Raw genomic sequence first — 15,397 nt, 5'->3', positions numbered from 1 at the left:
AACAAAAGAGAAACAACAATCAGAGCACAGACTGAGGGATCACTGATCTTCACTAGATAGGCCTCCATGTACTAAAATGTTATGCGTCTCTTTCAAGTGGGGTTTAATGCTGTTTCAAGATGAAATGTGGAGCTGATCAGAACAGATTTGTAAATCAACCTATTTTGTCTCCCTCAGTAAAGATGATTTGTGGAAGCCGTTTCTAAAACCGTTTACTGCAACTGCACGTGACAAACTGAATATAAACTGAATGCATGACACTAGAATTCTTCCATCGACAGCATGTCAGCTTTTTTTTTTTTTATAGATGGATTTGTCTTTGGGCTGCACAGTGGGGTAGGGGTTAGCACTTTCGCCTTGCAGCAAGAAGATCCCTGGTTCAAATCCCGGGGTGGGCCTGGGATCTTTCTGTATGGAGTTTGCATGTTCTCCCTGTGCATGCATGGGTTTTCTCCGGGCACTCCGGCTTCCTCCCACAGTCCAAAAGTATGCTGAGGTTAATTGGTTACTCTAAATTGCCCGTAGGTGTGAATGTGAGTGTGATTGTTTGTCTGTATATGTAGCCCTGTGACAGACTGGCGACCTGTCCAGGGCGTCCCCTGCCTTCGCCCGAGTCAGCTGGGACAGACTCCAGCCTCCACACGACCTTAATGAGGATAAAGCGGTGTATAGAGGATGGATGGATTTGGCTTCGAGACAAAAACTGTTTGATTTCCACGGAGTTCCAATGATTCACTACTACACCAACAATTGGGATGAGGTTCAGAAATTCTGACCAGTTGATATACTTGTTGTAACATACCCCAGAGCAGGTCAGTGCATAAGCATGAGCAGGATGTATTTTGCTCTGAATTTATGTGTGTCAGTAAAGGTCTGGGAACATCTGGAGTATTTTTTTCTGCTTTTATTTAGGTTTCAGCTTTGCAATTGCTTGTTTCTCACCCACAGACAGCTCTCTGGATTTCTTGTTGGTTACACCTCTATAGAAAAAATATAAAGGAATTGGCCTCACTGCTTCCAATACTTTTGGAATGGGGTGTATATACGCAGCATGTGTCTTGTCCTTTTCCAGCTGATTGTGTCCTTATGGAAATATGCTCTTTGCTTTAACTGAACCAGTTTTGATTTGAAAGTAAATACATAAAGTATTGTTAAAGAATTTTACTTTCTAAAAGTGGCATTTCAATCAATTATTCACTCACTGAAATTGCTGCAATGTGCTTCAGCTTTTCTTCTCATGTAACTAGTGCAACCACAAAGACACACTAAAGGAGAAACAATGGCAAACATGCAAGTAGATGAAACATGCGCTCTGTGAAGACAGTGATTGTCAGGGTTTAACTTACAAAGGAGCATAGAGCTTGGTTTCATTAATCCAATCTGTTTTATTATGCTTGGCAAGAAGGCCTCTTATTGGTTATGATTTGTTTTACATAAGGTACCACGAGTGAACGTCTGTTTCTGACCTCGGTCCAAGAGTAATTTCAGGTCACATTCAGGTGTTGGTCATGGGTCACATTTATAGCCTGTTTTTACATGCCTTCCATATCTTATTATATTTTATTGCTGATACTGAATTTTCATTTCACATATTCATTGACCACTGTTGTGTTGGTTATTCAGGAAGAAGGAGTCATATAAACCAGTTAATCATCTACTGTAGCAGTGAGCACATACAGACATCACGTAGCATGGTAGAAAAAAGCTCTCTCTCCTTCACGTCTTCTGCGCAGTATATCTTACACTCTCTCCTAGCGCCACTCACTGGCCATATCTGGTAGTGTCACAATATAACTGTTATTGCACGTGTCTGTAAACATAACATCTCCCCTGTTACTCAGAAAGAATACTTCTTTTTATGAACAATCTTTAACTGACGTAGAATTAACATTACTGTATTTTAACTGTTATTCCAAGCAAACCAAAATAATCTATATTTTTCTTTTTTTTATTTATATAAAACACACTTTGGAAAGTAGCCGTACTGTATGTCGAATATTCTCAAACTCAAATGAAATACTGTATCCATATAATGTATTACCTTTAGCAATGAAATAAGGTCTGACTCCATACAGTTTATATAACAAACATAAATTATTCAGGCATTTCCAAATAACCTTACTACTTATAAGACTGACTGAAAATGTGACTTATAAACTCAAAATGTAGCAACTGAAATTAAAATTACTGTCGCCTAATCAACTTAGTTTTACTTTAGGCTTGGAGCTACTTCATTACATAATCTTTTGTCCAAGCTGGTTTCTGTCTGTCTCTGTGAGTAGTTTGTCTTGCCATATTCTTGGCTGGGCTACTGATCTTTTCAGTACCAGCTCTCTGTGCTTCCTCTGTGCCGTCTGGGCAGAGAGAAAGATGTGCTGCATTCCACTTTTTCCCCGTCACTCAGGACAAAGGTGGTCAGTCCTGTCTGTTGCTCCACAGACATCGGGTCAGCGTACTGTCTCTCTCCTTTTCCCACACGAAAAGGCTTGCGCACTCGGACCTTGGCACCGACTGTGACCTTGGGAGTTTTTGCACCTCGTTTCTTGTCTGTGTAGCGTTTACTTTTTTTCTGTTGTATGGCAACTCTGGTTGCAATGTGAGCATATGTCCCGCTGTCTGTTGGTGGTAGCAGAACATTCAATTTTGCCCACATCGGTCGTCCTCTCAGAAGCTGGAAAGGGGATTCACCTGTCGTTGCATGAGCAGTTGCTCTGTAGCTCTGCAGCATTTCAGTGACTGCTGGTTTCCATGGGTGTTGAGCTACCTGAGCCGCTTGAGCACAGTCCTTAAGCACTCTATTAAAGCGTTCCACACATCCGTTTGCTTGAGGATGGTAAACACTTGTCCTGATGTGCTTGATGCCCCTCTCTTTGAGAAATGCAGTGAAGGCAGAGGACGTGAATTGTGGGCCATTATCGGTTGTAATGGCACAGAGATTTCCTTCACGTGCAAAGGTGGAAGCCAGGAACGTTATGACAGTGTCTGTAGTTGCAGATGAAGTAAAGGCAACTTCCGGTCATTTACTGAAATAGTCAATGAGAGTAATGGCGAATCTGCAGTCACAGGTCCCCAGTTCAAAAGGACCGACGATATCTACAGCCACATGTTGAAAAGGGCCCCCTGGAAATTCCACAGGCTGCATTGGGGCCGCAGGCGTTTTGTCACAAGACTGGCAGATTGTGCAGGCCGACAAAACTGTGTGAACCACATCATCCATGCGTGGCCACCAGTAGAGTTCTCTGAGGCGTTGTTTCGTGCGAACCACGCCCTGGTGCCCTTCATGTGCCAGCTGAACAATCCTCTGTTGAAGAGACTGAGGCACCACCAGGCGAGCTCCATGGAAGATCAGCGGCGCCTCAACAGCAAGTTCATGTCGCACCAGGAAGTAAGGTTGCACATCATCTGGAAGAGCTTTTTTTGAATTAGGCCATCCGGACTGAATGACTCGTCGCAGCTTTGTAAGTTCAAGACAGTCCTCACATTCAGCTTTAAAATCTGTAATTGGCAGTGCCATCTGGAGAGGAGAAATCTCAGCTACACACGTGGACAAAATTGTTGGTACCCCTCAGTTAAAGAAGGAAAAACCCACAATTCTCACTGAAATCACTTGAAACTCACAAAAGTAACAATAAATAAAAATTTATTGAAAATTAAATCATCAAAAACAGCCATCACTTTTGAATTGTTGATTAACATAATTATTTAAAAAAACAAACTAATGAAACAGGCCTGGACAAAAATGATGGTACCTCTATAAAAGATTGAAAACTATTTGACCAGAGTGACATGATTAACTCAGGTGTGTCATTTAATTGACATCACAGGTGTTTCCAAACTCATAATCAGTCAGTCTGCCTATTTAAAGGGAGACAAGTAGTCACCCTGCTGTTTGGTGAAAAGGTGTGTACCACACTGAACATGGACAACAGAAAGCGAAGGAGAGAATTGTCCCAGGACATCCGAAAAAAAATTATAGACAAACATCTTAAAGGTAAAGGCTATAAGACCATCTCTAAACAGCTTGAAGTTCCTGTGACAACAGTGGCTCATATTATTCAGAAGTTCAAGACCCACGGGACAGTAGCCAACCTCCCTGGACGTGGCCGCAAGAGGAAAATTGATGACAAATTGAAGAGACGGATCGTTCGAATTGTATCCAAAGAGCCCAGAGCAACCTCCAAAGAAATTAAAGGTGAACTCCAAGGCCAAGGTACATCAGTGTCAGATCGCACCATTCGTCGTTGTTTGAGCCAAAGTGGACTTCATGGGAGACGACCAAGGAGGACACCACTGCTGAAAAAAACTCATAAAAAAGCGAGACTGGAATTTGCAAAAATGCATGTTGACAAGCCACAAAGCTTCTGGGAGAATGTCCTTTGGACAGATGAGACCAAACTGGAGCTTTTTGGTAAGGCACATCAACTCTATGTTCATAGACTCAAAAACCAAGCATACGAAGAAAAGAACACTGTCCCTACGGTGAAACATGGAGGAGGCTCAGTAATGTTTTGGGGCTGCTTTGCTGCATCTGGCACAGGGTGTCTTGAAAGTGTGCAAGGTACGATGAAATCTGAAGACTATCAAGGCATTCTGGAGAGAAATGTGCTGCCTGGTGTCAGAAAGCTTGGTCTCAGTCGCAGGTCATGGGTCTTCCAACAGGACAACGATCCAAAACACACAGCCAAAAACACCCAAGAATGGCTGAGAGAAAAGCGTTGGACTATTCTAAAGTGGCCTTCTATGAGCCCAGATCTGAATCCCATTGAACATATGTGGAAGGAGCTGAAACATGCCATTTGGAGAAGACACCCATCAAACCTGAGACAACTGGAGCTGTTTGCTCATGAGGAGTGGGCCAAAATACCTGTTGACAGCTGCAGAATGCTCATTGACAAATACAGAAATCGTTTAATTGCAGTGATTGCCTCAAAAGGTTGTGCAACAAAATATTAAGTTATGGGTACCATCATTTTTGTCCAGCCCTATTTCATTAGTTTGTTTTTTTAAATAATTATGTTAATCAACAATTCAAAAGTGATGGCTGATTTTGATTATTTAATTTTCAATAAATTTTTATTTATTGTTACTTTTGTGAGTTTCAAGTGATTTCAGTGAGAATTGTGGGTTTTTCCTTCTTTAACTGAGGGGTACCAACAATTTTGTCCACGTGTGTATCTCTGTGAATAATTGTTGCTCAGCTTCTGCAGCAGTGTTGGAGGTAGCGAGGGGAACACCCACTTTTGGCTCTCTTTTCTTTTTATTGTTGTGTCCAGAGATGGTACTGATTCCTCTCCACACATCATGGATGTTGCTGTGTTGAAAATTCCTTTCTATCTTCTTTTTGTATTCCATCTTTTCCATCTTCAGTCTCCTCTTCAACTCATGTTGCACTTCTTTGAGCCATTCTTTGTCAACATCTCTAAAATCTTTTTTTTTCTGGCTGAGGATTGCCTTTATGTTGCTCGTGATCCAGGGTTTATTTTGGGGCAAACAGCAGACAGTCTTTGCAGGTATGACTGTGTCTCTACAGAAGCTGATGTACTCAGTAAACAATCAACCTGTCTGACAATGTTCATACTGTCCTCATCTGTTTCTAGCAGCACATTCCAGTCTGTTGATTCAAAGCAGTCTCTTCGAGCTTCACTAGCTTGAGGAGTCCATCTTCTGATTTGGACTTTAGTTGCAGGCTGTCTCAGCACACAAGTTTTGCAACAGGTCTGCAGATAAACCAAGTTATGATCTGACCTGCCCAATGGTGGTAGGCAGTAGCTCTTTAAGCTTCTTTGACATTGGCATACAGCAGGTCTAGGGTTTTATTCTCTCTGGTAGGGCAGTTAACAAACTGTGTAAATGCAGTCAGCTGACAGGAAAGGCTAACATGATTAAAATCTCCTGATAGGTCAGTGGGTAGAGTGGCTGTCTGACACCGAGGAGGCCGGGGTTCGATTGCAGGTGTGAGGGAGTGAGTGAGATATGCATAGGGTGGCATAGCTCAGTGGGTGGAGTGGCTGTGTCACACCCAGGAGGCTGAGGTTTGATGCCAGGTGTGAGTGAGTGAGATATGCATCGGGTGGTGTAGCTCAGTGGATAGAGTGGCTGCCTCACACCCATGAGATTCCAGGTGTGAGAGAGATATGCAATGGGTGGCGTAGGTCAGTGGGTAGAGTGGCTGTCTCACACCCAGGAGGCCGGAGTTTGATTCCAGGTGTGAGTGATATATGCATAGCTCAGTGGGTAGAGTGGCTGTCTCACTCCATTTACTAAAATGTTATGCGTCTCTTTCAAGTGGGGTTTAATGCTGTTTCAAGATGAAATGTGGAGCTGATCAGAACACATTTGTAAATCAACCTATTTTGTCTCCCTCAGTAAAGATGACTTGTGGAAGCCGTTTCTAAAACCGTTTACTGCAACTGCACGTGACAAACTGAATATAAACTGAATGCATGACATTAGAATTCTTCCATCGACAGCATGTCAGCTTTTTTTTTTTTTTTAATAGATGGATTTGTGTTTGGGCTGCACAGTGAGTAAGGGGTTAGCACTTTCGCCTTGCAGCCAGAAGATCCCTGGTTCAAATCCCGGGGTGGGCCTGGGATCTTTCTGCATGGAGTTTGCATGTTCTCCCTGAGCATGCGTGGGTTTTCTCTGGGCACTCCGGCTTCCTCCCACAGTCCAAAAATATGCTGAGGTGAATTGGTTACTCTAAATTGTCCGTAGGTGTGAATGTGAGTGTGATTGTTTGTCTGTATATGTAGCCCTGTGACAGACTGGAGACCTGTCCAGGGTGTCCCCTGCCTTCGCCCGAGTCAGCTGAGGTCGGCTCCAGCACCCCCGTGACCCTAGTGAGGATAAAGCGGTGTATAGAGAATGGATGGATGGATGGATGGATGGATTTGGCTTCGAGATGAAAACTGTTCGATTTCCGTGGAGTCCCAATGATTCACTACTACACCAACAATTGGGATGAGGTTCAGAAATTCTGACCAGTTGATATACTTGTTGTAACATACCCCAGAGCAGGTCAGTGCATAAGCATGAGCAGGATGTATTTTGTTCTGAATTTATGTGTGTCAGTAAAGGTCTGGGAACGTCTGGAGTATTTTTTTCTGCTTTTATTTAGGTTTCAGCTTCGCAATTGCTTGTTTCTCACCCACAGACAGCTCTCTGGTTTTCATGTTGGTTACACCTCTATAGAAAAAATATAAAGGAATTGGCCTCACTGCTTCCAATACTTTTGGAGTGGGGTGTATATATATATGATTGTGTCCTTATGGAAATACGCTCTTTGCTTTAACTGAACCAGTTTTGATTTGAAAGTAAATACATAAAATATTGTTAAAGAATTTTACTTTCTAAAAGTGGCATTTCAATCAATTATTCACTCACTGAAAATGCTGTAATGTGCTTCAGCTTTTCTTCTCATGTAACTAGTGCAACCACAAAGACACGCTAAAGGAGAAACAATGGCAAACATGCAAGTAGATGAAACATGCGCTCTGTGAAGACAGTGATTGTCAGGGTTTAACTTACAAAGGAGCATAGAGCTTGGTTTCATTAATCCAATCTGTTTTATTATGCTTGGTAAGAAGGACTCTTGTTGGTTGTGATTTGTTTTGCACAAGGTATCATAAGTGAACGTCTGTTTCTGACCTCGGTCCAAGAGTAATTTCAGGTCACATTCAGGTGTTGGTCATAGGTCACATTTATAGCCTGTTTTTACATGCCTTCCATATCTTATTATATTTTATTGCTGATACTGTATTTTCATTTGCACATATTCATTGACCACAACCACACATCTGCATGTCACATGACTACACCTCTACACACTCAGGTAAATTAATCCATTCATTCATGTGTTTGTTTATTTTAACTCAGGATTACACTGAGGTACAGACCTCACCAACAAAGTAACTGATTAAAAAGACACACACAATAATTATGAAATACTTTCAAAAATGCCATTAAAAATAATGAGAAGACAAATTAGTTAAAAATAAGACATTAAGAACAACTCAAGCAAATCTCAGTCTCATTATGTTTAAAGGTTACAATGAAACAAATTCAGTACTTGTACTCTGTGACTCTCTGTAATATTCAAAGCCATAATTTACCCAGTTACATATTTTGTGTACTTTGTATGTTTATGATAAAACTGAAGATAAAAGTGGCCAGGATATGTGTAAGAACAGGGAGGGGCTGAACATTCAACTCATATTTGGAAGTGAATGTTTTCTGCCACAAGAGAGTTATGTAACAAGAGGTTAAAAAAAAACATTACGCAGGTCAGTGAAACATTGGAGTCGGAGAAGCCAGACAGAAAACCAGCAGCAAGCAGAATATCGTTTGATCAAGACAAGGTATGTCTGATATCAACACCAACTTTTGTTTTAATCGACTGTGAGTTTTATTTTCATCATGGTAAACACGTAATGCTGAGTTAATGAGAACTGTTTGGTGAATGGACGTGTTTGAGGTGCATGAAAGAGCTGTGGAGCCTCAACTGCTTTTGCAAACCTTTAAAGGTTTTATGCCCTCTTTTCCTCAGTCAGCACCAATGTTTGCTTGTTTGTTTTATGAGATTTTGTCTTTAAACGCCTGTACATTTGGACTGTTAAATATTTGTTTTCTCCTGTCCTTATTTTTAAATGAATGACTGTTAAAACATCTGAGACAATCTGACTTCACTATCTACAACAGACAACATGACTTTCCCTTTTTCTTCTATTCAGTGATTCAGTGATCTATTCTATTCAGTGATCATATATTTTTTGTTTTGGATTAATTTCTTTACCTTATTTATCTTTAAAGATGGATGCACCTGGTCGACCAGAGCTGGTTGATTTCCATGGAATCTCAATGACCAAAATTTTCACTGACAACTGGGAGAACATTCAAAACTTTCAGGCCAGGCCAGATGATATTCTTATTGCGACATATGCCAAAGCAGGTCAGTCTACAATCATGTGTAAAAGGCTTTGTAGCTCATAAAATGTGTGTATAGAGATAAGGGATTATGTCACCTTATTAGCTTATTTTACCTCATTCTCTCTCTCTCCAGGGACCACATGGGTCTCCCAAATCCTTGACCTGTTGTATTTTGGTCAGATGGAGCGTCACAAAACCCTCCCTATCTATGAGAGAGTGCCTTTCTTGGATGTTTACATCCCGCCTCACATGTCAGGTTAGTGTGAACCAAAACCACCGTATTTAAAACCAGGACTTATTTAACCATCACTGCATCTTTATTTAGATTTTGCTGAAATTCTAATACCATTTGCCTTTTATCATATGTCAACAACACAATATAAGTGTTTCATATGATCAGGGTTTAGGTTACTCCAACTTCATCTCTTCATACAGGAACAGAGCAAGCAAACAATCTTCCCACCTCCCCTCGACTGATTAAAACTCATTTGCCATACCAGTTAGTGCCAAAGTCCTTCTGGGAGCAAAACTGCCGGGTATAGTAGCCTCTTTGTTGTCCTAATACTGTTGAATACTGGAAAATACTGATGTTGTGCAAACAAAGACCTACAATGCAACAACTTTATTAATCCCCAAAGGGAAATTCAATTGTCTGGTGTCTCATCTGTTTACTTGTGAATTAAATAATCTAATTGCTGATGGTAGGAAAGATTTCCTGAATCATTCTGTCCTGCAGCGCAGGGATAGGAGCCGCCCACCACCGATGTTTTGTTGTTCAATGAGGCAGATATGAAGTGGATGATCCATGTTTGTCAGAATGGCCTCCATCTTGCTCAGTGCCCGTCTCTCCACTTCATCCTCCAATGTGTTCAATCCGATTCCAACCACAGAGCCAGCTTTTTTAATCAGTCTGTTCAGACACCTTGCATCCTTGTTTTTTTTAGACTTCCTCCCCAGCAGACTGCAGCATAAAAGAGAACGCTTGCTGTCACGGACTGTTAAAACATCGACAGCATCTTACTGCACATGTCTAATGATCGAAGTCTTTTGAGGCAAAAAAGTCGGCTCTGGCCCTTTTTGTAGATGGAGTCTATGTTTTTAGACCAGTCTAACTTATTATCAAGGTGGACCCCTAAATATTTATACAGTGTCACCACCTCGATGTCCACGCCACAAATGTTCACTGGCTGAAGAGGGGCTTTGGATCTGCGGAAATCTATGATCATTTCCTTTGTCTTTGAGGCGTTGAGCAGCAGACAGTTTTTGGGACTCCAGTCACTGAAGGCACTAATCAGATCCCTGTATTCAGCTTCATGTCCATTTCTGATACATGCCACGATAGCAGTGTCATCAGAGTATTTCTGAATGTGGCAGGACTCGGTGCTGTATTTGAAGTCAGATGTATACAGAGTGAACAGGAATGGAGCCAAGACTGTTCCTTGTGGAGCCCCAGTACTACTCATTAATGTCCCAGAAACACAGTTCCCCAACCTGACAAACTGCAACCTTCCTGTCAGGTAATCTGTGATCCATGAAACACAGGAAGGATCCACTCCCATCTCTGTGACCATGTCTTTGAGGATGGTGGGTTGGATGGAGTTGAATGCGTTTGAAAAATCAAAGAACATGATTCTCACATAAACTCCAGGTTCCTCCAGATGAGACAGGGCATGGTGAAGCATGAAGAAGATCATCCACTCCAATGTGTTCTTTGTATGCAAACTGCAGGGAAACGAGTTTGTCTTTGACCTCAAGCCTCAATAGGTGTAGAATCAGCCACTCCAGAATTTTCATGATGTGTGAGGTCTATAGGTCTATAGTCATTTACTTGAGAAGGAAGTAAAAAAAGTCTCCACAGGTGTAAAAAACACTCTGCGCGTGTGTGGCAATGTCTCCGCGTGTGCAGACCAAGCTCCGTGCGTCCAGTGTCTCACAAAACTTTCCTCCTGCGTGCATGGAGCTCTGGTCTACGCGCACGGGGAGAAGACTTTTGATACATTGTGGGCGGATACCAGTGCTCGCCACAACCTCCCTATGATTGGCTGTCTGCGACAGCAAGAACTCACCCCCCCACGTGGGATGCCACTGTATACAAGAGAGGAAATGACACAGTCGGCTGGAGCCCCTTTGATGCTGCTGCCGCTGTTCTGCAGCTCCGCCGAACACACACAGAACCGAGCCCGGATCTCCAACTGCCGGTGGGTGAGTGTCTCCACGTATTTCTGGCTCTAAACGGGAGGTCTCAATGCTCCATTGCGGGGCTGTCAGCCTTTAGAACAGCGAAGTTAGCTCCATTGCTAATGGCAGTTACCCAGGTGGACTGACCAGAATCGGCCCAGAAGCCCAGCGTGTCTACACCCCATGGACTTGAAATGTACCCCTAATTATAGAATCACTCTTAAACTCCCTGTCAGAATCACTGGAGTAGACACGCTGGGCTTCTGAGCCGATTCCGGTCAGTCCACCTCTGTAACTGCCGTTAGCAATGGAGCTAACTAATGTCTAATCGCTGTACTAAAGGCTGACAGCCCCGCAATGGAGCACTGAGACCTCCTGGTTAGAGCCAGAAATACGTGGAGACACTCACCCACCGGCAGTTGGAGATCCGGGCTCGGTTCTGTGTGTGTCCGGCGGAGCTGCAGAACAGTGGCAGCAACATCAAAGGGGCTCCAGCCGACTGTGCCCACATGGGGGGTGAGTTCTTGCTGTCACAGACAGCCAATCATAGGGAGATTGTGGCAAGCACTGGTATCCGCCCACAAAGGGTCAAAAGTCTTCTCCCCACGCACGTAAATCAGAGCTCCAAGGATAATTATGGCACCATACACAGACGAGTAGCGATGTCTCCACGCGCGTAAGAGGCTCCTCGCACGCGGAGACATTGCCACGCATGCGCAGAGTGTTTTTTGCGCCCGTGGAGACTTTTTTCCACTCGCGCGGGGTACGTGTTTCGCGCGAGAGAGAGTGTTGCGTGTGCGCGACTTTCGACCCAAATTTGACGCCATAGTTTTCCATAGAGCAGGCACCCACCCCAGCTGGAGCCTCAGGTTGAAGATCCTGTGGAGAGGTTGACACAGTTGTGCAGCACAGTCTTTAAGCAGTCTTGGACATACACCATCTGGGCCAGCTGCCTTCCCAGAGCAAAGTCTCTCAAGCTCCAGCATCACCCCTGTCTCTGTGACAGAGAAGGGTACAGTTTCTAGAAGGGAAGTGGCTGCAGCTGTGGAGACATGTGTAGGAGATGGAGGAGGAGAAGGAGGAGCTATAGTGGGGATTTCCATATGTTGGGGAAATTTGGACTTTAGTTGCAGTCTGCCTCAGCACACAAGGTTTGCAACAGGTCTGCAGATAAACCAAGTTATGATCTGACCTGCCCAACGGTGGTAAGGCAGTAGCTCTGTAAGCTTCTTTGACATTGGCATACAGCAGGTCTAGGGTTTTATTCTCTCTGGTAGGGCAGTTAACAAACTGTAAATCCAGTCAGATGAGAGGAGAGGCTGACATGATTGAAATCTCCTGATATTATTACAAGTGCCTCAGGATGTTGAGTCTGTGTCCTAGCTACAGTATCATGCAAAACATGACACGGAACCAAGTCAGTTGCCTTGGGTGGAATGTATACAAGTATTGTTATGATGTGACTGAACTCCCTTCGAACATAGTATGGTTGAAGGGCAACTGCCAACAGTTCAACATCTGGACAACACAACTTCGCCTTAACAGTTATATGTGAGGAGTTACACCATCTCTGGTTAACAAATAAAGCCAGACCCCCTCCTTTCTTCTTGCCACTAGCTTTAGCATCTCTGTCTGACCTTATGAGGGTGAAGCCAGGTAGATCCACAGTTGAGTCTGAGTTGTTTTGATTCAGCCAGGTCTCAGTAAAACACAGGAGACTGCATTCACGGTATGTTTTGTCAGTCCTCACCAATGCTCATCGCTTTTGTTTGACAAAGAGTTGACGTTACCCATGATGAATGATGGAAAAAAGAGCTTGTATCTCCATTTAACGAGCCTTCACCTTTGCACCAGCACAAAAACACCTCAAGATGTCCACTGGAATTGGATGTTGCTGTCCAGATTTGTTCTGTCTCAATGAAAATACCTCCTCTCTTGAATAAACTCTTCTCCAAGCAGAAACCTCCATCAGCAGCCGACAAAATATAACAAATACAGCAAAAATACAGCCAAAATTTAAAACAGTTAAGAGACACCAAACTTTGCAGCTGCTTTCACAGGCGCAGGTTCCAGAAAGGTACAGAAGCAAATAGGAATCATATTTTAATGGAAGGGAACAATAGTCAAATGAAACATGAGAATTAAAGCCTGTCTGGTTCTGATTAAGTATGAAGTGTTTTCTTCTTCTCTAGATTGTCTATGTAGCACGCAATGCAAAAGACAACATGGTGTCTTATTACCACTTCAATCGCATGAACCTGGTTCAGCCAGCAGCTGGAGACTGGAACAGCTTTTTCAAGCAATTCATGGAAGGAAAAAGTAAGTATGAAATACAGCCATGGCCATAAGTTTGGACACAAGTACCATGACGCTTGTGAATCTTAGAAAATACCACAAAATTGTCACTTACAATATACAGCCATGGCCATAAGTTTGGACACAGCATGACTTATGTCTGTTTTGATGTCTATTACAGAACATAAGTATATTGTAAGTGACAATTTTGTGGTATTTTCTAAGATTCACAAGCGTCATGGTACTTGTGTCCAAACTTATGGCCATGGCTGTACTATGGTACATATTTTTCAGTCCATTTATTCCACTTTGCTTTCAATACTACTTTCTTGTGTCATTCTGTGGCCTCAGTGGTGTTTGGACCCTGGTACGACCACGTGAATGGCTGGTGGAAGAAGAAGCAGATTTATCCAAAAATTCATTACATGTTCTATGAAGATATGATTGAGGTAGTTTTTGTGTGAGTCTATCTATTCAGGCAACTTTTCTATAGTACTCCTTTATCTGGTTGGAATGCAGCGATGATATTCAACCTTGTGTTTCTAGGACACTGGACGGGAAATAGACAAACTCTGCTCCTTTCTTGGTTTGTCTCCTTCAGCTGAAGAGAAGAGAATGATAGTTGGTGGAACGCAGTTTAATAACATGAAAAAGAATGAGATGGCCAACTATTCCACAATCCCACTGATGGATTTCAAAATTTCTCCCTTCATGAGAAAAGGTATGGTGGACAATAATATGAGATTAGAAGGGGGAAAAAAACTGACATTCCACATTGAATAAAAAGACCTGACTGATTCTCTGTGGTTCTGCAGGGAAGGTTGGTGACTGGAAGAACCACTTCACTGTGGCTCAGAATGAAGAGTTTGATGAAGACTACAAGCAAAAGATGAAGGATCCCACACTTCAGTTCCGTACTACAATCTGAGCAGGACCAGACACACTGTGTGTATGTAAAGACGGGTCCATGACGGACCAGATGTGGTACTGCTGGACAGTAGTAGAGGTGTTCAGGAATTTTATATTTTTTGTGATTTTATATAAATTCAAACTAGAAATTTTATATTATGAAGCACCAAAAAATCAAAATGAATGTCTTTCAAAACAGAGAATATATGTGCAATAAACTGAATGCACAATTATGCAATAAACCAAAAAAGCTGTATGACCGTAAATTGTGTTGACACTGATACTTTGAGTTGAAAATAACTTCAGTATGAGAATTCAATTGAAAATAATTCAATTACATCCATATTTTTCATTTATAGTAGTATATAGTGCAATAAAACAATACCTTATTTCTGTTGTTCATATTATTTTCTTCTACTGTATGTGTGGGACATTTCAAAAATAAGGTAAAAAGAACAAAGGATATTGACTCTTGTACTTGATTCAATCTCTCTTGCCATCTCTGAGTCGAAGACAATAATGCATATATGAGAACTTGTGATGTACTATTTAGACATCCATGAAAGGAAATCTTCCATTTCATTGGGAAATCGAGGTCGAAGAGTCTGAAGGAAAAATGGAAAGGCACAGAGGCTGAATCCCAAACCGCCCCCTACACACTATCCCTACACACTACCCCTCCGTTTGCGCGTTCCTGCGGAGGGTCCTCCATATTAAGGGCCGTCCCAAACCGTGTAGTGCGGAGGGAGAGTGGACTGTTCAGCCCTTAAATAGCGAGTCTGTATCGATGCTCACTCTGGACAACTTTTTCAGGAAGTGCAATGTCGAAATGGAGGAGGAAACAAACATATTGATGTGAGTTCCACATGCGTCCATTATTTCTCCCACGCCTTTTTCACAATGACAGAACATCACAAAAAGAGTGATGTAAAAAGATAAATCAAAGGAAACAAATCTTCTTCTCTGCTGACGTTTGATTTAATTGTGCACCCCCTGACACCTTAAAATTTGAACACAACTGACAGAATTAATTTATTCATTTATTCATTTGTTGGATTTGAAATGCCAGATAAAGGATTGGAAAACA

The 15,397-nt window shown here is 42.4% G+C and overlaps 1 protein-coding gene across 14 annotated transcripts in view; it reads left to right on the top strand.

Annotated features, from left to right (window-relative positions):
• Positions 1–8,238: 8,238 nt before the first annotated feature.
• Positions 8,239–15,397, top strand: part of LOC110972849 (cytosolic sulfotransferase 3-like) — a 72,521-nt gene continuing 65,362 nt past the window's right edge. For 2 of the 14 annotated variants that reach the window (XM_051949539.1, XM_051949542.1), the window contains exons 1-5: positions 8,239–8,360; positions 8,812–8,950; positions 9,062–9,184; positions 9,364–9,464; positions 13,299–13,425. In XM_051949539.1, the coding sequence (XP_051805499.1) occupies positions 8,812–8,950; positions 9,062–9,184; positions 9,364–9,464; positions 13,299–13,425 (490 nt within the window). In that variant the 5' untranslated portion in view covers positions 8,239–8,360. Of the gene's footprint in view, positions 8,361–8,811; positions 8,951–9,061; positions 9,185–9,363; positions 9,465–13,298; positions 13,426–13,752; positions 13,851–13,947; positions 14,123–14,216; positions 14,906–15,397 lie in introns of those variants that run through there. The other 12 variants (XM_051949544.1, XM_051949543.1, XR_007942593.1 and 9 more) reach the window with 10 other exon arrangements.

The sequence above is a fragment of the Acanthochromis polyacanthus genome, chromosome 6, assembly GCF_021347895.1.
Source record: "Acanthochromis polyacanthus isolate Apoly-LR-REF ecotype Palm Island chromosome 6, KAUST_Apoly_ChrSc, whole genome shotgun sequence".
Lineage (NCBI taxonomy): Eukaryota > Metazoa > Chordata > Actinopteri > Pomacentridae > Acanthochromis > Acanthochromis polyacanthus.
Note: the sequence above shows the minus strand (reverse complement) of the source record. Positions and strands in the feature narration are given on the sequence as shown.